At 44.4% G+C, this 23,949-nt stretch overlaps 2 protein-coding genes across 9 annotated transcripts in view; both read left to right on the forward strand.

Moving 5' to 3' along the window:
- The window catches only part of dock11 (dedicator of cytokinesis 11), a 106,597-nt gene extending 94,419 nt beyond the window's left edge, over positions 1 to 12,178 (forward strand). For all 8 annotated transcript variants that reach the window (XM_065021874.1, XM_065021875.1, XM_065021876.1 and 5 more), the window contains 7 exons: positions 302 to 415; positions 1,707 to 1,853; positions 2,166 to 2,376; positions 4,895 to 5,085; positions 6,179 to 6,285; positions 6,516 to 6,654; positions 10,260 to 12,178. In XM_065021874.1, coding sequence (XP_064877946.1) covers positions 302 to 415; positions 1,707 to 1,853; positions 2,166 to 2,376; positions 4,895 to 5,085; positions 6,179 to 6,285; positions 6,516 to 6,654; positions 10,260 to 10,349 — 999 coding nt within the window. In that variant the 3' untranslated portion in view covers positions 10,350 to 12,178. The remainder of the gene's footprint in view (positions 1 to 301; positions 416 to 1,706; positions 1,854 to 2,165; positions 2,377 to 4,894; positions 5,086 to 6,178; positions 6,286 to 6,515; positions 6,655 to 10,259) is intronic.
- Positions 12,179 to 12,552: 374 nt separating this feature from the next.
- Positions 12,553 to 23,684, forward strand: LOC115133505 (interleukin-13 receptor subunit alpha-1-like). The gene is made up of 10 exons (XM_029666773.2): positions 12,553 to 12,722; positions 13,169 to 13,299; positions 13,562 to 13,715; positions 17,997 to 18,096; positions 18,360 to 18,535; positions 20,174 to 20,310; positions 21,077 to 21,209; positions 21,484 to 21,574; positions 21,762 to 21,843; positions 22,211 to 23,684. Exons 1-10 carry the CDS (start codon positions 12,641 to 12,643, stop codon positions 22,310 to 22,312), a joined length of 1,188 nt encoding a protein of 395 aa, XP_029522633.1. The 5' UTR covers positions 12,553 to 12,640; the 3' UTR covers positions 22,313 to 23,684.
- The last annotated feature ends 265 nt before the right edge of the window (positions 23,685 to 23,949 follow it).

Consider the following 23,949-nt stretch of genomic DNA (forward strand, 5'->3'; position numbering starts at 1 on the left):
TGTCTATCTACTAGAAACTCATGGACAATATGGACACAGATATAAAAAATAAATAAAAACGATATATGAATAAATGTTTTAAAAGTTATTCAGGTATAAATGACCAAAGTTACAATATATATTTTATGTTAATTACAGAAGATTCCAGTAACTTAAGTAGATTACTGGTAACTTTTCAACCATACACGCACACACATACATACACTCACTCAACAATGACGGGCACACTAATGAGTAAATACACCCAAACACATACAAACACACACACACTAATACCCAGTTTTGTGTATGTTTCCTTCAGAAACTGAGCCGTCTGTATGACACGCTGCACAGAGCCTACAATAAGATCCTGGAGGTGATGCATACAGGCCGGAGACTACTGGGGACCTACTTCAGAGTGGCCTTCTACGGGCAGGTGGGTCGGCATGTGAACAAAAGATGAAAGACACAAGTTCACCTTGTGTTTTCCTTCCATTCTCTTTTTATAGCTGTGAAACACACTTATTCTGGTTCAGACAGAGAGACACTGATGAACTGTAGTCGTTTGCTCCTTTCCGACATCCACACTATCATACCACTTCTAAGTAAACAATGGATTGGGCATTAACTGGTATGCCAGTATGGATATCGGATTATAAAATAATAATTGTTTAGTATGATGGCTCAACCAATGGTTCTTACATTTACATTTAAGTCAGGGATGGAGTGCCCTTTACTTGGGGAACTCGTCACAGTAAAAAGAGACCATGCATTTTTGTTGTATATTTCTAGGCGTTATCTTCCTGTCTCTCTTCTATTTTGTGGGGGGATAAAATAAACTCTTTCTATCAATTACTGAAGAAATAACAACAATTGTGCTGGTCTGTCATGTTGTTGGTAGCATCATCGAGGTATCTGTGGTCATCTTTTAACCATATCTGATATCAGTCCATATCCAGTGCCTGTGAACCCTAAAATGTGGTGTTCTCTCTTGGTAACTTCCCTACCTGACAGATGGAGATTAGATGGAGGTGGAATTACACTAATCCCTTAGAGGCTAGTGGCCTCTGAGGAGGATGGTTGTGGCAGGGCTTAAATGGCGAGAAGAGAAAAAAAACCTATAAGGCTTAGTTTCACTTCTCTCTTCAGATATATAAGGGATGATGTGTATCTGAGTCTATATGTGATGTTTTGTATTTTGAGTTGTTTGGAGAGTCCTAAGGCCCAATGAGTGTCTCAGTTACTTTACAGTAGCACAAAAAGGACAACCTTGTTTCAAATAGATGGATGTTAGAAAATGATGAATTCATGTTTAATTGTAATGTTTTCTGATGCTGTACAGTACATTAAAAAAAGGCAATAAAGATTATTATTTTTTTAAATGTATATATTATACATTTTGAGAAAAGCACAGCTGTAAAGCTATATTACAACATATTCCAGGAAATATCAGTCACAGCATTATACATTTGTTATATAATGCATTGCTTGTTTGGGGTTTTAGGCTGGGTTTCTGTACAGCACTTTGTGACATCAGCTGATGTAAGAAGGGCTATATAAATACATTTGATTTGATTTGTATTTATTGCACATTTGAGAGTTGAATTATGACTGAATAGTTTCCTCCTGAGTAGGCTGCAGCTGTTGTTGTTTTCCTTGCTTAGTAATGCAACATAGCCATCATGAACATCCCACTGCCTCCAATGGCTACTTTGTGTTGTTGACAGGGCTACTTCGAGGAGGAGGACGGTAAGGAGTATGTGTACAAGGAGCCCAAACTCACTGGCCTATCAGAGATCTCTCAGCGCCTTCTAGGGCTCTACGGGGACAAGTTTGGAACGGAAAGCGTCAAGATCATCCAAGACTCCAACAAGGTAGTAACTATGACTGTGTCCCAAATGGCACCATATTCCCTATTTAGTACACTACTTTTGACCAGAGTCCTATGGGCCCTGGTCAAAAGTAGTCTACTATATAGGGTTTAGGCTGCCTATTTAGTACACTACTTTTGACCAGAGTCCTATGGGCCCTGGTCAAAAGTAGTCTACTATATAGGGTTTAGGCTGCCATTTGGGACACTACCTACAGGTTCCTAAAAGGGGTAAATAGTACAAACAAATAGTTTGCTTCCTTTATTGGAGTTGTCGGTTCTATCTAACAAGCCCAACCATACCAATCTCCTACAGGTCAACCCCAAAGACCTAGACACCAAGTTCGCCTACATCCAGGTCACCTTCGTCAAGCCTTACTTTGACGAGAAGGACTGTCCAGAGAAGAAGACGGACTTTGAGAAGTGCCACAACATCAACCGCTTTGTGTTCGAAACGCCATACACGCTGACGGGGAAGAAACATGGTGGGGTGGAGGAGCAATGCAAGAGGAGGAGCGTACTCACAAGTTAGTTAGCTCCACAACCTCTTTAAAACCATGTTAAAGAATGAGTTAGCTTTGCAACTTCATTACAATCAACATAGTTAAAAACCAGTTAGCTTAAAAACTACTTAACCTCTTTTACAACAAAGAAAAAACTTACAAATAGTTAGTTAGCTTTACAACCTCTTTAAATAAAATGTTATTTGTCTATGTATATGGGGCAGCAGCCTCTAAGGTGCAGGGTTACGTAACCTATTTAAAACTATTATTAACACACCTACAAAATCTTATTTCAACCAGTTTGTTTGCGTTACAATATTTTTACGACCTCTATGACTAAAACCTCCATATTTCAACCTTGTTTAGACAAACAGAATACCACTGTTTGTGTGTTGCACTGGAGACAAAGAAGTATATAAGCTTTTCAATTAAAACCTTCATCAACTGTGCACACAGCTTGTTTCATTTCTTCTTAGATGAGCTACACTAACATCTAAACTATTTGAGAATTACTGCAAGTTCAGAAACCCACTGACTTCATAACATGACTTTGTAAAGCACTAGGCTAGAGACAAGAAATTATGGTGACATCGGTTCCACATTACCCTTAAAGGAAAACTCCACTCAAAAACTATCTTTTGATATTTTTTTCATTAGTCCATAGTTTCTTTTGTCCATTTTGCATCATCATCATGATGTGGCCGGTGACACTTTGTTTGCTTCTTGAAAGTCTTTTTTTTTTTACCCCTTTTTCTTCCCAATTTCATGGTATCCAATTGGTAGTTACAGTCTTGTCCCATCGCTGCAACTCCCTTACGGACTCAGGAGAGGCGAAGGTCAAGAGCCGTGCATCCTCCGAAACACAACCCAGCCAAGCCGCACTGCTTCTTGACACAATGCCCGCTTAACGCGGAAGCAAGCCGAACTAATATGTCGGAGGAAACACAGTGCACCTGGCGACTGTGTCAGCGTGTATTGCGCCCGGCCTGCCACAGGAGTTGCTAGTGTGCGATGGGACAAGAACATCCCTGCCGGCCAAACCCTCCCCTAACCCGGACGACGCTGGACCAATTGTGTGCCTCCCCATGGGTCTCCCGGTCGCGGCCGGCTGCGACAGGGCCTGGACTCGATATCTTGAAAACTTGACTGCTGTGATGCAAAACATTTTGGGACTGTATCAACAGAGGACTAATGAATAAAATACCAAAATATAGTTTTTCAGTGGCTTTTTCCTTTAACAGTAGTAAACATTATTCCTTATAATTGACAGAGAACGTTTACAGCTAACCACTGGCTAATTCTGTTTATGGTACAAGCATTAAAATACATTTGATAACTGTCACGGTCTTCCTCCTCTTCATCTGAAGAGGAGAGGCGAGAAGGATCAGAGGACCAAAATGCGGCGTGGTATGTGTTCATAGTGAATTTTAATAAAGAGAACACTGCAACACTATACAAAAGAGTAACAAAAACAATAAACCAATGACTACCGTGAAGCTACCAAATGAGACCTGTGCTGACACAAGCCACTAACATAGACAATCACCCACAAACAAACAGTGCAACCCAGGCTACCTAAGTATGATTCTCAATCAGAGACAACTAATGACACCTGCCTCTGATTGAGAACCATACTAGGCCGAAACATAGAAATACCCAAAACCTAGAAAAACAAACATAGACTGCCCACTCAACTCACGCCCTGAACATACTAAATAAATACAAAACAAAGGAAATAAAGGTCAGAACGTGACAATAACTGAAGCGCTATAGGACCATTTAAATGGCTTATATCCACTGCAATTGTTTTATCACATGATGATATAGACATTTTGATTGACCATTGTCATTGGCCATTTCATGATTATCTCACTGTCACAACTGACATTAAACAACAGCCGGCCCGCCTGTCTCAAATTTCTGTCAACATTTCTACCCACAGACCTGACACACAGGATGTTACAAATAGACCAATATGCAGTAAAAGCATTATCATGTGTGGTTTGTTTGTTTAGTGATGTTGACTCAATGTTGTTGCTATAAAATTGTGGTACAAAATTATCTTTTGACCCAGGACTGCCAGTTAGTAGACTCTAGCTTCCTAAAAGTGTGAGAGTTTCTCAGAAAACCAGGAGAAGGTGAAGTTGTGTGAAAAATGACTCCAGGATAAGGAAGATACCTGGAACTGTGCTATTTACTCCCCTCCGAGCTGCCAACACATTCCCATACAAGGAGAATAAAGGAAACACTAATGGGAAACATAACCCAGTGTTATCATAATGAATTAACTTTATCTTGTGTTTATATGAGAACCGACTGTGTGTGGTGAGTCTCCTGGGCAGCGACCAACACACTGCCCTTTGCGAAAAATAAATCTGTTTGTGCTCTTGCCAACGCCATTGCCGTCATTTTCAAGCCAAGTTCTCAAGAGAGCAGGAACAGACTGGCCCCCAGGCTAGAGAAATGATCTAAACATGTGTGATAATAGGTTATGTTATAAAGGATGTGAATATGCTGAATTATGTGTATTTCTCCTGTCCAGCGGCCAACACGTTTCCGTACGTGAAGAAGCGTGTGGAGGTGTTGGGGGAGAAGCAGGTAGAGCTGAAGCCTGTGGACGTGGCCATCGACGAGATGCGGGCGCGCACCGCCGAGCTGACCAAACTCTGCTCCTCCCAGGAGGTCGACATGATCCAGCTGCAGCTCAAACTGCAGGGCTGTGTCTCTGTACAGGTAGACGAGACCTTACTGTAGCCACATCATTCTGTTCGTTTAGTATTTCATTAGGATCCCCATTAGCTGCTGCCAAGGCAGCCGGTACACTCCCTGGGGTCAAACAGGAAGCAGCTAGTGCATGCAGGGAACACCACATACTAGCATCAGACCTTAACACTACAGCTTGACACCACAGTAAAACTGCAGGGCTGTGTCCCTGTACACGTAGATGTTATTTCTAACCGCTATGAGATCATTGTGCATTCATGCAGGTATTCATGTTTTCATGCCAGAACTTGTAGTGTTGATTTTAGGATTTGGTCCTCTCTTGCGTTACTCCGTTCATTGTGTGTATGTTGGTCACGCTAGTCCAGGAGAGCTGCCGTCCTGCAGGTTTTCTCTCCAATCCTAAGCTAGCACACTTGATTCTAATAGTTGATAAGTTGAATGAGGTTAGATACAACCGGTGTTGTATTGAAAACCTACAGGAGGGTAGCTCTCCAGGAACAGTGTCGGGGTTAAAACCTACAGGAGGGTAGCTCTCCAGGAACAGGGTCGGGGTTAAAACCTACAGGAGGGTAGCTCTCCAGGAACAGGGTCGGGGTTAAAACCTACAGGAGGGTAGCTCTCCAGGAACAGGGTCGGGGTTAAAACCTACAGGAGGGTAGCTCTCCAGGAACAGGGTCGGGGTTAAAACCTACAGGAGGGTAGCTCTCCAGGAACAGGGTCGGGGTTAAAACCTACAGGAGGGTAGCTCTCCAGGAACAGGGTCGGGGTTAAAACCTACAGGAGGGTAGCTCTCCAGGAACAGGGTCGGGGTTAAAACCTACAGGAGGGTAGCTCTCCAGGAACAGGGTTAAAACCTACAGGAGGGTAGCTCTCCAGGAACAGGGTTGGGGTTAAAACCTACAGGAGGGTAGCTCTCCAGGAACAGGGTCGGGTTAAAACCTACAGGAGGGTATCCAATGATGTTATCGTTGTGCTACGAGTTGATCTAGATGCCATTGGCAGCATAGTGGTCACCCAGCACTACCTGAGGGTGAAACTGAATACCCAAGATATTCATTCCTCTTAAAGATTGTTACTCCTTCCCTTGTCTTGTGTGCCACAGGTTAACGCTGGTCCGATGGCGTACGCCAGAGCCTTTCTGGACGACTCCAAAACCAGCAAGTCCCAGTCCAACAATAAGAAAGCCATGGAGCTCAAGGAGATATTCAGGTATGTGTAGACTACCCAACCGACAACGCACTACCTTGCCAAGATATCAGCTACTCCGCAAAGCTCACACTCAAGTTGTGGAGCAAATCATTGAATATGTTATCCCCTTAATGGATAACTAGTATTGATATTTGATGAAGTATGACTTGCTGAACACCACCCTCTGTCCCCATGTAACTGTTGGTGTGTGTGTGTGTGTGTGTATCTATTTGTCTGTACTGTCTATGCAGGAGGTTTGTGGAAGCCTGCAGCATGGCGCTGGACATCAACGAGCGTCTGATCAAGGAAGACCAGTTTGAGTACCACGAGGGCCTGAAGGGCAACTTCAAAGACATGGTGAAGGAGCTGTCAGACATCATCCATGAACAGGTGACATGGGGGGAGGGAGAGGAGCTGTAAGATATCCATGAACAGGTGACGTGGGGGGAGGGAGAGGAGCTGTAAGATATCCATGAACAGGTGACGTGGGGGAGGGAGAGGAGCTGTAAGATATCCATGAACAGGTGACGTGGGGGAGAGGAGGAGCTGTAAGATATCCATGAACAGGTGAGGGGGAGGGAGAGGAGCTGTAAGATATCCATGAACAGGTGACGTGGGGGGAGGGAGAGGAGCTGTAAGATATCCATGAACAGGTGACATGGGGGAGGGAGGAGCTGTCGGACATCATCCATGAACAGGTGACATGGGGGAGGAGGATCTGACATCATCCATGAACAGGTAACATGGGGGGAGGGAGAGGAGCTGTAAGATATCCATGAACAGGTGACGTGGGGGAGGGAGAGGAGCTGTAAGATATCCATGAACAGGTGACGTGGGGGGGAGGGAGAGGAGCTGTAAGATATCCATGAACAGGTGACGTGGGGAGGGAGAGGAGCTGTAAGATATCCATGAACAGATGACGTGGGGGAGGGAGAGGAGCTGTAAGATATCCATGAACAGGTGACGTGGGGGAGGGAGAGGAGCTGTAAGATATCCATGAACAGGTGACATGGGGGAGGGGAGGAGCTGTCGGACATCATCCATGAACAGGTGACATGGGGGTAGGGGAGGATCTGTCGGACATCATCCATGAACAGGTAACATGGGGGAGGGAGAGGAGCTGTAAGATATCCATGAACAGGTGACGTGGGGGAGGGAGAGGAGCTGTAAGATATCCATGAACAGATGACGTGGGGGGGAGAGGAGCTGTAAGATATCCATGAACAGATGACGTGGGGGAGGGAGAGGAGCTGTAAGATATCCATGAACAGGTGACGTGGGGGAGGGAGAGGAGCTGTAAGATATCCATGAACAGGTGACGTGGGGGAGGGAGAGGAGCTGTAAGATATCCATGAACAGGTGACATGGGGGAGGGGAGGAGCTGTCGGACATCATCCATGAACAGGTGACATGGGGGAGGGGAGGATCTGTGGGAACAGGTAACATGGGGGAGGGAGAGGAGCTGTAAGATATCCATGAACAGGTGACGTGGGGGAGGGAGAGGAGCTGTAAGATATCCATGAACAGATGACGGGGGGGGAGAGGAGCTGTAAGATATCCATGAACAGATGACGTGGGGGGGGGAGAGGAGCTGTAAGATATCCATGAACAGGTGACGTGGGGGAGGGAGAGGAGCTGTAAGATATCCATGAACAGGTGACGTGGGGGAGGGAGAGGAGCTGTAAGATATCCATGAACAGGTGACGTGGGGGAGGGAGAGGAGCTGTAAGATATCCATGAACAGGTGACGGGGGGAGGGAGAGGAGCTGTAAGATATCCATGAACAGGTGACATGGGGGAGAGAGAGGATCTGTCAGATATCATCCATGAACAGGTGACATGGGGGAAGGGAGAAGCTGTCAGACATCATCCATGAACAGGTGACATGGGGGAGGGAGAGGAGCTGTCAACATCATCCATGAACAGGTGACATGGGGGGAGGGAGGATCTGTCGGACATCATCCATGAACAGGTGACATGGAGGGAAGGGAGAAGCTGTCAGACATCATCCATGAACAGGTGACATGGAGGGAAGGGAGAAGCTGTCAGACATCATCCATGAACAGGTGACATTGGGGGAGGGGAGGAGCTGTCGGACATCATCCATGAACAGGTGACATGGGGAGGGGAGGAGCTGTCAGACATCCATGAACAGGTGACATGGGGGAGGGGAGGAGCTGCCAGACATCCATGAACAGGTGACATGGGGGAGGGGAGGAGCTGCCAGACATCCATGAACAGGTGACATGGGGGAGGGGAGGAGCTGCCAGACATCCATGAACAGGTGACATGGGGGAGGGGGAGGAGCTGCCAGACATCCATGAACAGGTGACATGGGGGAGGGGGAGGAGCTGCCAGACATCCATGAACAGGTGACATGGGGGAGGGGGAGGAGCTGCCCGACATCCATGAACAGGTGACATGGAGGGAGGGGGAGGAGCTGCCAGACATCCATGAACAGGTGACATGGGGGAGGAGCTGCCCGACATCCATGAACAGGTGACATGGGGGAGGGGGAGGAGCTGCCAGACATCCATGAACAGGTGACATGGGGGGCTCCCCATAATCATAGCCCCTGTCAGCCTTACAAACACATACAGATGCACACAAGATGACAAACAGAAATTCTTTATTTTGGGCTCTGGCTCATAATATTCCTGACCACACTCCTAGGCTCTCATCCCTCTCTTTCTCTCAAGAAAACACCAGAAAACCCTTTGTCACTTAGCAGATACTCATATCCAGAGCAATTTACAGGAGAAATTAGGGTTAAGTGCCTTGCTCAAGGGAACATTGACAGAGTTTTGTAACCTAAACTGTTCAGGGATTGGAACCTGCAACTTGTCGGTTACAGGCCCACCGCTTTTAACCGCTAGACTACCTGCCGCAATAATGGTCCTCTTTGACCAAGGTCATATCTCATGACCTGAATCTATTTTTCTCTCACATCTCTTTCTCCTGACTGTATTTTGGTAGCAAATTAAAAGTGTTTTTGTGTCTTAATGTTTTCTTTACTTTCCTGTCCATAGCACTAACTTGTCCCTTTCTTCTGTCTATGCTGCCCCTTACTGCGCCTTAGATTTAAGAAATGCCAGGTAATGTGATACCCCCTGTGGAGTTATGTTGCATTTTCATTTCTACTTGGAACATACACTGGTCATCACCTCCTTAACCTCCCTTTATTCAGTCAGTGAGTAAAGCGGTTTGTGGGTCGATATTCACTGGGTGTACAAAACATTAGGAACACCTGCTCTTTCCATGACTGACCAGGTGAATCCAGGTGAAAGCTATGATCCCTTATTGATGTCTCTTGTTAAATCCACTTCCATCAGTGTAGATGAAGGAGAGGCGACAGGTTAAAGAAGGATTTTAAGCCTTGAGACAATTGAGACATGGATTGTGGTATGTGTGTCATTCACAGGGTGAGTGGGCAAGACAAAAGATTTACGTGCCTTTGAACTGGGTATGGTAGTAGGTGCCAGGTGCACCGGTTTGTGTCAAGAACTGCAATGCTGCTGGGTTTTTGACGCTCAACAGTCTCATGTGTGTATCAAGAATGGTCCATCACCCAAAGAACATCCAGCCAACTTGACAGAACTGTGGGAAGCATTGAAGTCAACATGTACCAGCATCCCTGTGGAACGCTTTCGATACCATGTTGGGGAAAAGGGGGTGCAACTCAATATTAGGACGGTGTTCTTAATGTTTTGTAGACTCAGTGTATGTGGCAACTGTGTGTCTGTCTGGGTGTGTCCGCATCAAACCTCCAATCACTCCAGGTGGCTTTAGCAAACGCTCAATGTATTTGAACGAAGGTCTGTGTCCCCATGCTGTTCTGGCAAGACACCCTGGGCTCCATTTTGATGGATTTGTCATTTCTTTTCAAAAACTCACTTATATGCGTGTATCCCTGCGACACATGTATTGCTATCACATGACTGGTTGACCAATGATGGTAATGATGTGTGTTGTTGTATCTGACTCTGTCACCCTAGATCTTCCAGGAGGATATGATGCGTTCACTGCTCCAGAACTCCTTACACGTATTCCGTGCCATCAGTGGGACGTCTACAGACCTGGGCTAAAGTGACTGTAACACAGAGTAGAGCTACCCCCACACACACACACACACACCCTCTGCTAGTTGGATCCAAACTGGACTTGTCGACTCCCTCGCTCCACACCACAAACTGGAAACCTGTTTATAATGTACTTTGGGATGAGCACTGGTCAGTATGACTTGGCATATTGGCCTTGCTATTCCCATTTGCCTTCTCAAACTTCCTGAATAGTGTTACATAACTGAGCTCACCAAGATGTCTGCTACGACGGCCGAGATATTCTGATATCTTGGCCCATCTGTGTGCTAGCAGTTTTTGGAGAATGTATTATGTACTACCGATATTACGAAATTGATCAAATGTCAGGTCTTGCTGTTGAGTCATGTATTAAGTGACATTGCACTTTTTTCTCTTGAACGACCAGATTCTTGAATTACTTGTATTCTTTAATGGCGAGGGGGAGATGTTATTTTGTAATGTTTCATTTGTTTAAATTCTGGACTGTTGCAACTCAAAGCTCTATGCAGATTGACTTAATCTCTTCAATCAAAGGCAGTGTTGACCATTCAAATAGAAACGGTTTCTATGGTGTTAACACTTTACCACTGCAGATATTAGCCTACCTACCTTCTAAAGAGATAAGTCATGTACGGTATGTGGATCATCTGGGTGTGTTCAGTAGGGGTGGAACGTTTTGAAACAGGGCGGAACTACTACCTGAATTTGTCCAATAAAAACACAGATTATTGTGTTACGTTGCAAACCATTTTGCTACGGAGTGCCCTGCTGAACACGACCCAGGTAATGGCTGCCTTTTGTCCATAATCAATGCAAAGCTGTTGTTTGCCTTGCACACTGCATCAAATGGTTGCTTCAGAGAGCAAATGCATTACATTTAAGTGCTGGGAGTCTATTCTGCAATGGTCTAAGGTGGCTTATATTGCTGATGTTTTAGGAACAAACCAACAGTAACCCATCGGTTGTCTGTATTCGTCTATAAGAAAGATGTACAGTAAGGTTTAATGCAGTATACTCTGATGTCAAATTGTCAGTCACTCTGTAATAACCCAATGCTCAGACAGTTTCTTAAGATGTTGAACTTTATGTTCTGACATGGGGTGTGTTCTTTGACATTAAGTCAATGATGATTGATTAGCCTGGTCCCAGATCTGTTGGTGCTGCCTTGCCAACTCAGGCAGTGTAATTCTTATCTGATTGGTCAAAAGACCTATTATTGTGGGACCAGGCTGTTGATTTTGATTGATGTCTCTATCACAGGGGTATTCAAATCTTACCTTACAAGGTCCGGAGTACTACTAGTTTTCTGTTCTACCTGATCATTCATTGCACCCACCTGGTATCCCTGGTCTAAATCAGTCCCTGATTAGAGGGGAATAATGGAATAAAAGAAAGCAGTGGAACTGACTGAGGTTCAGATTTGAATTTGAGGGATCTATCAGCTGGCTGGACCTATTGATCTGCTAGTCCTTACATCTCTCCTCAGAAAAGTCTCCTGTCCTATTTCAAGTAATAATACAACTCCAACACATGCTGATTGTACAGTATTTCACAAGTGCTACACTGAAATTAGCAGATAGATGATAATAATATGCAGATGTATATAATGTTTTGCTGTAAAAGAAGAAAGGTGCGTGCGTGCGTGCGTGTAGCTACATATTTATATTTGTGCTGTTTCTGGACCAATGTTTGCGTTGGTTTGAGAATAGTCTTATTTCTCTGATTGTGTCTGATTTTGATTTGCCATTGTAATTACACTGTATCTAAGTACAGATGCTTGTTCAACATATCTTTGTTAAGCCATTTTTTCAATAAAAAAAAGGTTTTGCGAAAAAGTTGGTTGTATTAACTTTATCCATTTAGTTATTATTCACTTTATTATTGTGACGTTCAAGCCTACACAATACTCATAAGCAGGAGGAGGTGTATTATAGGTGATGTTATCCAATGAGGAAAACGAATGACTGACACTGTCAAAATGGTACAGAATATCCTATTCTGTACTGTCGTAGCTTTGAGCTATTGCTCCATACAAACTCCGCCCTATTTGCCAATCCGATGCGCGACAGATCCCTCGCTGTCACACGAAATGGAATCATAGACGGTATGAATGTATTGATAACTCGCTCGCGGGTGTAAATCCGGTGTTTGCTTTTGTTTATATTGATCTGGACGTGAGGCACTTCTATTTGTTCGCTCTGTTTGGGAGACAACTGCTCGACAATTCTTGTTTTACCTTTGGGATTCCGGGCGATTTTGAGGAGGCGCAGTCCGCCAGAAATTACGCACCAGATAACATGATTTTGAAACATTTGGATTTTCTCTTGGTTCTACGATACTTTATTCATTTGGTCGCACTAGAGGTTGCAGCTGAGAAAGGTACTGCTATTGTATTTACTTTACATTACCTTTAATGGTCGTATGACACCAGTTGTTTAGTCATTTTCAGTTGGCAAGACTTTAGGAAAGCTAGGATTTCCTGTCCATTTCCCGAAACCGACGTCAGAATGAGAAGTTTAGATAATGAGAAAATAATCTGTTTAAAATACATGTTGGATTCCCTTGTAACTTCTGCTTACATGAAAACGTGTATTCATTTGACATTGATTGACTATGATTATTATTGATGTAGTCTTGTGTGGCCTTGTTACTTTGCCCCGGTGAGTCATATTGTTCAGAAATTGTAACTAGGGCCTACACCAAACAGATGTGTGGATCAGGCATAGCAAAGATGATATATATATATATTATAGCATATATAGCAGTTGGTCATCACATTGCCATACAGAGTAGTTTACACTGCTCGTCTCTTGTCACCTCTTCAGCTCTCCCTGAGCCGCTCAACCTGTCATTGACGTGGGAGTCTGAATTCCGTATAAAGCTGTCGTGGAACGCACCAAATGATTTAGATGCATCATGCAAGGTGAACTACATGATCACTACAACGATCGGAGAGGTGAGTCGAGTGCACTCAGGCCCATGAAAAGGAAAAATGAAACAAAAGTACATTTGGAATTGATTTATAATACAAAACAGTTTTTTATGCACAGAATTAATTGCAAAACGTAGCCTATTTATGCATATAAAGCAATCATAAACTATTATAAAATCATCTGTTACAAAGTGATATTATTCAATAATAATACATATCATAGTAAAAACCTAACACTAATACTTTGTAGAATGTGAAATGACAGTGATTCCGTTTTTTTTCACAGGAGAAGCCCATAGTAATGTCAACATTCAGCTTGTATAAAGAGTATAATGTCACTACGAACGATGCAGTGAATTACACCGTGATAACAAACCCCAAAGACTGTACAGGCAGAACCATAAGCAAACCTGTCAGCATCTCTAAACCTAAACCCACAGGTAGGTAACAATTACTGTGAGGTGAATCCTAACTTCCAACTCTAACTTCGAATTTTCACTTAGTCTCCCATTGATCTCAATGCATGACTAAGGGTGCGTTGACTCTGGGCGTTTGTAAATTCAGAGCGTTTCGCTCTCGGAGCGTTCAGAGCGCACACTGGACGCTCTGGCCGAGGAGTAGGGTTGATCCAAGTGTTCTGACTAGGTTACTAGCTACTTCCAGACACAAATGAGAGAACGCCTCACTCCGACCATTTTACTTGCCCTAGAAGATGCGGTTATTCTGTTTTCATGTTATCCAGAGCGTTGGTGACTGTAACTGTGCTACTGGCAACAATTTAATTACGTTATTTTGCCGACATTTACTGACACCGATCATATTCAACAGGTGTTACATTTACATTTATGTCATTTAGCAGACGCTCTTATCCAGAGCGACTTACAAATTGGTGCGTTCACCTTAAGACATCCAGTGGAACAGCCACTTTACAATAGTGCATCTAAATCTTTTAAGGGGGTGAGAAGGATTACTTTATCCTATCCTAGATTCCTGAAAGAGGTGGGGTTTCAGGTGTCTCCGGATTTGTTCCACCATTGGGGGCCAGAGCAGCCTACTTCCTCAGTGGTAGGGAGGCGAGCAGGCCAGAGGTGGATGAACGCAGAGCCCTTGTTTGGGTGTAGGGCCTGATCAGAGCCTGGAGGTACTGAGGTGCCGTTCCCCTCACAGCTCCGTGAACGCAAGCACCATGGTCTTGTAATGCGAATTTCAACTGGAAGCCAGTGGAGAAAGAGAACTTTTGAACACCAGACGGGCTGCGGCGTTCTGGATGAGTTGTAGGGGTTTAATGGCACAGGCAGGGAGCCCAGCCAACAGCGAGTTGCAGTAATCAGACGGGGAACAAGTGCCTGGATTAGGACCTGCGCCGCTTCCTGTGTGAGGCAGGGTCAAACATGAACCTACAAATTTATTGAAACGACAGGGTGTTGTCCAGGATCACGCCAAGGTTCTTAGCGCTCTGGGAGGAGGACACAATGGAGTTGTCAACCGTGATGGCGAGATCATGGAAACAGTCCTTCCCGGGAGGAAGAGCAGCTCCGTCTTGCCGAGGTTCAGCTTGAGGTGGTGATCCGTCATCCACACTGATATGTCTGCCAGACATGCAGAGATGCGATTGGTCATCAGAAGGGGAAAGGAAGATTAATTGTGTGTCGTCTGCATAGCAATGATAGGAGAGACCATGTGAGGTTATGACAGAGCCAAGTGACTGGTGTATTCTCAATAGGAGAGGGCCTAGAACAGAGCCCTGGGGACGCCAGTGGTGAGAGCGCGTGGTGAGGAGACAGATTCTCGCCACGCCACCTGGTAGGAGCGACCTGTCAGGTAGGACGCAATCCAAGCGTGGGCCGCGCCGGGGATGCCCAACTCGGAGAGGGTGGAAGGATCTGATGGTTCACTAAGGTCTAGAAGGATGAGAGCAGAGGAGAGAGTTAGCTTTAGCAGTGCGGAGGGCCTCCGTGATACAGAGAAGAGCAAACTCAGTTGAATGACTAGTCTTGAAACCTGACTGATTTGGATCAAGAAGGTCATTCTGAGAGAGATATTTGGACCACGTTCAAGAGTTTTGGAGAAAAAGAAAGAAGGGATACTGGTCTGTAGTTGTTGACATCGGAGGGATCGAGTGTAGGTTTTTTCAGAAGGGGTGCAACTCTCGCTCTCTTGAAGACAGAAGGGACGTAGCCAGCGGTCAGGGATGAGTTGATGAGCGAGGTGAGGTAAGGGAGAAGGTCTCCGGAAATGGTCTGGAGAAGAGAGGAGGGAATAGGGTCAAGCGGGCAGGTTGTTGGGCGGCCGGCCGTCACAAGACGCGAGATTTCATCTGGAGAGAGGGGGAAAAGAGGTCAGAGCACAGGGTAGGGCAGTGTGAGCAGAACCAGCGGTGTTTTGACTTAGCAAACGAGGATCGGATGTCGCAAAATGGTTGACGAAGTCATCTGCAGAGAGGGAGGAGGGGGAGGGGAGGAGGATTCAGGAGGAGGAGAAGGTGGCAAAGAGCTTCCTAGGGTTAGAGGCAGATGCTTGGACTTTAGAGTGGTAGAAAGTGGCTTTAGCAGCAGAGACAGAAGAGGAAAATGTAGAGAGGAGGGAGTGAAAGGATGCCAGGTCCGCAGGGAGGCGGGTTTCCTCCATTTCCGCTCGGCTGCCCGAGCCCTGTTCTGTGAGCTCGCAATGAGTCGTCGAGCCACGGAGCAGGAGGGGAGGACCGAGCCGGCCTGGAGGATAGGGGACATAGAGAATCAAGGGATGCAGAAAGGGAGGAGAGGAGGTTGAGGAGGCAGAATCAGGAGATAGGTTGGAGAAGGTTTGAGCAGAGGGAAGAGATGATAGGATGGAAGAGGAGAGAGTAGCGGGGAGAGAGAGCGAAGATTGGGACGGCGCGATACCATCCGAATCAAGAGGGAAAAGGATACAAGGTAGTGGTTACTTGGAGGAGTTGCAGTGAGGTTAGTGGAAGAACAGCATCTAGTAAAGATGAGGTCGAGCGTATTGCCTGCCTTGTGAGTAGAGGGGGAAGGTGAGAGGGTGAGGTCAAAAGAGGAGAGGAGTGGAAAGAAGGAGGCAGAGAGGAATGAGTCAAAGGTAGACGTGGGAGGTTAAAGTGCTGTGAGAGGTGAGCCGTCCTCAGGAAAGGAGCTTATCAAGGCATCAAGCTCATTGATGAACTCTCCGAGGGAACCTGGAGGGCGATAAATGATAAGGATGTTAAGCTTGAAAGGGCTGGTAACTGTGACAGCATGGAATTCAAAGGAGGCGATAGACAGATGGGTAAGGGGAGAAAGAGAGAATGACCACTTGGGAGAGATGAGGATCCCGGTGCCACCACCCCGCTGACCAAAGCTTCGGGGTGTGCGAGAACACGTGGGCGGACGAAGAGAGAGCAGTAGGAGTAGCAGTGTTATCTGTGGTGATCCATGTTTCCGTCAGTGCCAAGAAGTCGAGGGACTGGAGGGAGGCATAGGCTGAGATGAACTCTGCCTTGTTGGCCGCAGATCGGCAGTTCCAGAGGCTACTTGGAACTCCACGTGGGTCGTGCGCGCTGGGACCACCAGATTAGAGCGGCCGCGGCCACGCGGTGTGGAGCGTTTGTATGGTCTGTGCAGAGAGGAGAGAACAGGGATAGACAGACACATAGTTGACAGGCTACAGAAGAGGCTACGCTAATGCAAAGGAGATTGGAATGACAAATGGACTACACGTCTCGAATGTTCAGAAAGTTAAGCTTACGTAGCAGGAATCTTATTGACTAAAATAATTCAAATGATACAGTACTGCTGAAGTAGGCTAGCTGGCAGTGGCTGCGTTGTTGTTGTTCTATCTCTCTATAACAGCTGTTTCTTGTATTATGGTCTCTTGTTTCTTTAGAGGTTTCACTTTGTTGTCCTTTTTCTTTTCCTTTTTCTTCTGTCCTTATTTTGTCTTCCTTTCTTCTGTTAACTAGATATTTTTTGTTGTTATTCTTTGTGTTCTTTGTGTTGTGTGCTCTGTAATACTCAGGCGAGAGTACTCTGAAATCGATGTAGAAAGCCTAGAGTGAATTTACAAACGCACCCTAAGTGAAAATTTTAACTAAAGTGGAAGTTAAAATTTGCCCCAATATGAATTGGGACTTGTGAACTCCTGAACTTTATCCAATGTGTCTACTGTAATACAAACATTGTGCTGAAATTAATATCATTTTTCATGTTTAAAATGGCCTTGTTTTTATTTGTACTTTATATATGCCTATCCAAAGTATTGAACAAAGGCTTTTACGCATACAGCAAATAAAAACAATGACCTTAAAGCTGAACACAATTCCCAGTGAAGTGTTACCATAGAGAATAGAAAAGTTTCTTCATGTTAACATGTTTTATTGCAGATTGGCTTTTATTGTCATGAGTCTTGCCCTGGAGGCAAAACTGAGCGGTTTCCCGCTAGGTGGGCCAGCTGAAAACGAAAATGTGCTTTTTGGTCTTAAATTAAGGGTAGGGTTAGGCATTAGGGTTAGCAGTGTGGTTATGGTTAAAATCTAATTTGATGACTTTGTGGCTGTGCCAGCTAGTGACCACTCTGCAGAGCTGCCTCCAGTACATGCGTCATCTCAATAAATACCAACCTGCTTTTTTATCAGGACAATATTTAGATCTGCATGAGTCTTTGTCAGATACTGTTTTTGTGGTCTAGACTCAAGGCAATGTTTTTTTTATCTCTCTTCCTCTATCTCTCTCTCTCTCTTATAACAGAGTTGGTGAAGAACTTCCAGTGTTCCCTCTACTCCTCTAAGGCCATGAACTGCAGCTGGCTCCCAGCCAATCAGCCCTCAGACCTCCAGCTCTACTATGGGTGAGAACTATTTTAAAATGAATCAGGGCTCTCCCAAAATAATGGAAGAGAGGCGATATATGGCACCTTGTGTACTGGCTGTGCCACTATGTAAAAAATAAATAATAATAACATATATATTATGTTTTTTACTTGATTTGTTATCATATAAGGCAATTTTTTGCTCTAGATTGCCAGTTACAGCTGTTAAAAAAAATCTGATATGTGTGTCTGTTTAGCTGAGCAGTGACAGATTGTCATCCCTCTCATCCCTTATGTTTCAGGTACCTTGGTCCCTCCCACATAGCAGCATGCAGTGAGTACCAGTACAGAGATGGTCAGAGGACAGGATGTCACCTGAGAGGATCCTTCCTTCAATATGACGTCTACTTCAAGGTCAATGGGACTCTCGATGGCTTATCTGTACGGAATAACTTCCTGGTGCTTCCTAGAAAGCATGGTAAGAATAACTCCATAGCACATTTTTTAACAGTTAAAAACAGATGTTTACGATATCCTCATGGTATGATCTGAAAAACATTCAAACAATTTTTTATTTATTTTTTATTATTATTATTTTTTAGCCCTTTTTCTCCCCAATTTCATGGTGTCCAATTGTTGTAGTAGCTACTATCTTGTCTCATCGCTACAACTCCCGTACGGGGCTCGGGAGAGACGAAGGTTGAAAGTCATGCGTCCTCCAATACACAACCCAACCTAGCCGCACTGCTTCTTAACACAGCGCGCATCCAACCCGGAAGCCAGCCGCACCAATGTGTCGGAGGAAACACTGTGCACCTGGCAACCTTGGCTAGCGCGCACTGCGCCCGGCCCGCCACAGGAGTCGCTGGTGCGCAATGAGACAAGGACATCCCTACCGACCAAGCCCTCCCTAACCCGGACGACGCTAGGCCAATTGTGCGTCACCCCATGGACCTCCCATGGACCTCCCGGTCGCAGCCGGTTACGACAGAGCCTGGGCGCGAACCCAGAGTCTCTGATGGCACAGCTGGCTCTCTGATGGCATAGTTTAGAAAGTAAATGCCTGTTGCTGTAAAGAGAAGACAATGAAAAGACTCTAATCTGTCTTTTAATTAGCAAAATTCGCAATTTGAGCGAAGAGTAAACAAACTTATTGGCACCAGCTGAGAGCATCAGCCATATCCCCATTGAGTGCGCTGTGCACATGTTCACCCTTTATCATTGAGTCAGTGCCACCTGAAACTTTATTTTTGGACAATAATTCCCTCCTTCAGGTTAGATGGACTTCATAATGTACAATTTGTGTCTCCCCTGTTCATAGGCCAGATTAGATGGTTGCAGACAAGGTGGTTTTTATTGATCTGTTTGTCAGAGTCAGCAGTAGCCTACACTACCCTGTCATTGTTGTCCAATTAAATACATCAAGTATAGTAGAATTGCATTAAACATATCCTGTAGCCTAGGCCTACTCTACACCCTCAGCCATGCACTGAACACTGCAGTCTTTTTTTGTGAACAGTGATTCAATTATATTATTAGCCTAAATTGTGACTATCCAATCAACTAATCACCTTAGGAATAGTAGGCAATCTTGCATAAGTCTGCAAATGCGATGATAGATGCATGGAATGCTTTATTATAAGGGAGAATTTTAATGGTGAAAATGAACTTCCCCAAACTTGAAACACACTCTATGGGAGAGGGGAGAGGGACCGAGAGAGAGAGTGACCTGACTTAACTCAAAGTAAACTGTTTATTGTACAGCATAGCGTGTCTGACTACCAACCCCCACAACTGAATAGATCAGAGCGTACCGCTCAGAGCTCTCCATGCAGAATGGGGCTCATGTTTTTCTCTCTCCCCTACCTCAGTCCCATTATCATTAACTGCAAGAATTTTTATTTGTTGCAAAAAATATATAAATATAGATTTTTTTTTTGCAACAATTCAAATTCTTGCAGTTTCAACCATCTCACCAGCCTATGGGGGTACATTCCAATTGAACAACCAATGACTAATTCCATGATACTACTAAACTCTCAAGTATGCAAATATTGTTGACATTACCAATACTCTCATTTATCTAATGTTATACTGTATGTCTGATTCTCTTCAGTCAAGGCCCCGGCCCCTAAGGTGAAGATAACAGAGACAGGAAGGAAGCTCATCCTGAGCTGGGACCCTCCGGACATAGGCGCTGTCCACTGCTGGAATTACATCTTTAACTACAGCAAGTGTCAACTGCTCGTGGATGTGTGTATATTTTTATTTACATTTACGTCTCCCTTTATTTATCCAGGTGAAACTAGTACATAACAAATTCATATTGACATTGACAACCTGGCAAGTGCCTTTTTTTGTCCGTTTTTATGCTTCCCAGAAGAGTGTTTTCTATTGTTTCATATTTCATTTAAACTAGTTAATTATGGGTTGCGCCGACGTCACACGGTCGCGCCGTTGTTATACACGTTGGTCTCACTGATATAAAATACATTTTGATGATTTCTAAACAGATAATGAGGCCTAAGTTTAGATGGCTGCAGACAGAAAATGGGTCAGATGAAGGGTTGGGCGTTCTGCTATTGTCAACATGAGACAGGCCACTTATGTGAATTACACCAATAAAAAAAATAGAGCTTTAGTCACTGGACAATGTTTACACTGTTTTTACAGACCTACTGAATGTGTTAGGATGAGTGGGCATTGGACATCTGCTGTTTGTTTGTGTGTCTGTGTGTGTCAGTCAAATAGTACACAATTAGAAGAAAAAAACGTTCCAAAAGGGTTCTATGGCTGTCCCCATAGGAGAACCATTTTTGGTTCCAGGTAGAACTCCTTTTGGTATCCATGCAGAACCATCTGTGGAAAGGGTTCTACCTGGTTACCAAAAAGGGTTCTTCAAAGGGTTCTCCTATGGGGACAGCCGAATAACCCTTTTAGGTTCTAGATAGCACCTTTTTTTCCTACGAGTGTACCACTACTTGAGTTCCACTCATGGTTCTGTTTATGTTTCTTCCAGAGTAAAGAAATACAATTGAAACATGTGATGGTTTCATATGACGAGACATGCCAGTACAGAGTCAAGCTTAAAGCAGTCTATACGAAATGGTGTGGGGAGGGAGGCAGCGACTGGAGCGAAGAGGAAATCTATGGTACTTTCTCCTCTTTCTTTACATTCTCTCCCTCTTTCAGAACACAGTGATGTACTGTAATTGTGTTACCATTGAAATAGTTGAAACTTTCCCCTTCGAATAAAATAGAAGACAAATAGAATAAAACATATATAATATGCCAGTAGTCTATAGTCTCTATAATAGTATATGTCGTTGTAACAGACTTGTGTATTGAATGTTGGCTAAATGTAACAGACTTGTCAAGATTAGAATTAGACCGGGTCACTGATATTTTTGCTTGTATTGTTTTCAGGTGTGGATGATTGGTTGAAGACTGTGTTTGCTGTCGTCATTCCAGCTGTAGTCTTCTTATTCCTCATCCTTTTAATTTGTTGTTTTATGAAGTAAGTAAGCATACACTATATCTGTTTGTCTGCGTTCTATATGTGTGTGTGTGTGTTGGGGTTTAGAATTAATTGAATGTCTTAATAGACAGAAGATATCTAGCAAATGTGTTTTCGCTTAATGAATTGCCAATTTTGGTGATCAGGGTTTAAATTTGGGGCTAATTCTTTTGTGGTTATTTTCCAGGCACAGAGAGAAGGTTTTCCCCACGATTCCACATCCCTCACTGGTTTTCAAGGACATGCTGAACAGCAATAAGGGACTGAAGGTTAGAACAGCAACATCCTCTGGTCTCTTTCACTATTAGTAGTGGTCTCACAGCAAGGTGCTGATGTTGAACTTCACTTACTGTTAACATCAGTGTATGCAGTAGATACTAAACTTCCTCTTACAATACTTCCCACCAGGCACATACTGGTTGAATCAACGTTGTTTCCATGTCATTTCAATGATATTACGTTGAACCAACAAGGAATTAGATGTTGGCACTGGTCATCATCCTTACCCACACCCACACATTCTCAGACACACCCACACCCCACACACACATTCTCAGACACACCCACAACCCACACACACATTCTCAGACCTAACCACACACTAAGCCACTCCAACTTTTTCTCTCTGTATTCCAGAGCTCCATAGGCAATCTCTATGTCCCGGATGAGGAGGAGGTGGAATGTAAGATCAGCCTAGAGAAAGACTATACTCTTCCCATGATGCAGCCTGATCACTGAGAGACTACACACTGACCCAGTAGTGATTACGACTGTACAGACAGATACAGCAACAACCTGACCTGGTATGACCTGGGAGCCAAGTGACTTCAGTGTCATTGACCGGCCCTCAAAGTAAGCTATCTTAAGGTGGACCCTAACTGTACTGCTGAAGAGTGTCAGGAGTTGGAGCTCCACAGTCGATGGACAACCTTAACGAGTTGGATACAGACTGAGAGTATGTGGACTATGGAGACGCCTTTTCTTTTGTTTGTCCTGGAACTGTCAGGACTTATCGACTCACTGACTCCTGTATTGTTCTGGATTGCGTGCGTGCGTGTGTGTGGGGGGGGGGGTGCGCGCCTGCGTGTGTAGGCAGATACTAAGAACTGTTCTCAGGTACCCCTTGCAACCCAAGGCTTGGGGTCTTAGGTCAAATGTCAGAGGTTATCAGAAAGCCCCATGCAGGAAACGAGGAGAGGCTGGACTCCTAAACCTCACTCCCCGACCAAATAGGACATTGGTGGCAGTGCCCGAAGAGATGCGCAGGCAGCACCACAGTCTTTATCTGACTGATCAACCCGGTTGATCATGTAATTATTTAGGGGACAAAGAGGTACTTGAAGCTGTGAACCTCTGTGAAATGAGTGCACTACCTGTGCCATAAAAGGCCAGACCTCTGGGCAGGGACTTTAGGGCATTGACATACAGGTAGTTGTGTCCCAAATCGCTCCCTATTCACTACATGTATAGTGTGTTACTTTTGTCCAGGGCCCATAGGGCTCTGGTCAAAAGTAGTGCACTATGTAGGGAACAGAGTGCCATTTGGGATGCAGTATGCCTATCAAGGGCTATATGCTGCTAGTGTGAGCTAGATTGTTGTGACTCTATTGTTATCAACCTGCATTGCTATGTGTAAATAGGTTATGCAGGTGTATCTATAGTATGTACAAATGTTGGTGAAATATATATTTAGAGTTTTGTGTGTTAAGGAAATGTTTTGTGCAACACGTATTTTTATTTATTTGTTTTTTTAAATTTCACATGCTGTCTTATGGAACCTTATTCTTCTGCATGAATGATTAATTGATATCACCACACACACTCACTCATTGAGTATCATTCACATCACACCTCCATCCATGCAGAGACTCTTCCTTGGTAAGATCGCCAAGTCCTTTTTAACAACCCGGAAGGAGAAACGTACTTTGTAGAGGACCTGCTGAACAGCTTAAGCCTGTTATCTGGTCTGTTCCGAACTAGAGATTATAAGTGTAACATGCTCACAGACGAACCAATGGGCATGTCAAGCGAGGCCTCGTGTACCTGCTAATCTATGATGAGAATCAATCCAGAGTGTAGGTGTTGAGAGAATAAATCCATCAACAAATAACTGAGTCGTGTGAGTGATACCTCCCTTTTTATTTTCACAGAGGGATTCCTTAAAGACATATAGTCAGTGTGATATCAATCAAATGTAAATGAAGCCCATTGTACATCAGCAGTCGCTTTAAAAATACACAGTGTAAAACCCCAAAGAGCAAGCAATGCAGAAGCAGAAGCACAGTGGCTTATATGATGGGAGAAAGTTGGAAGAGTGTAGCTGTATTTGTCATTGAATTGAGAAATCCCGAAACTGATGCTGTGATGAAATCCTC

The sequence above is a fragment of the Oncorhynchus nerka genome, linkage group LG8 (assembly GCF_034236695.1).
Source record: "Oncorhynchus nerka isolate Pitt River linkage group LG8, Oner_Uvic_2.0, whole genome shotgun sequence".
Classification (NCBI taxonomy): Eukaryota; Metazoa; Chordata; class Actinopteri; order Salmoniformes; family Salmonidae; genus Oncorhynchus; species Oncorhynchus nerka.

What these genes read in the sequence shown, in the direction of transcription:
- LOC115133505 (XM_029666773.2), top strand. Translation starts at nt 12,641, where the DNA reads ATGATTTTGAAACATTTGGATTTTCTCTTGGTTCTACGATACTTTATT. An exon ending in CTCTAAACCTAAACCCACAG is followed by an intron (nt 13,716 to 17,996) that starts GTAGGTAACAAT and finishes CTCTTATAACAG; the next exon opens with AGTTGGTGAAGAACTTCCAG. An exon ending in GAGCGAAGAGGAAATCTATG is followed by an intron (nt 21,210 to 21,483) that starts GTACTTTCTCCT and finishes TATTGTTTTCAG; the next exon opens with GTGTGGATGATTGGTTGAAG.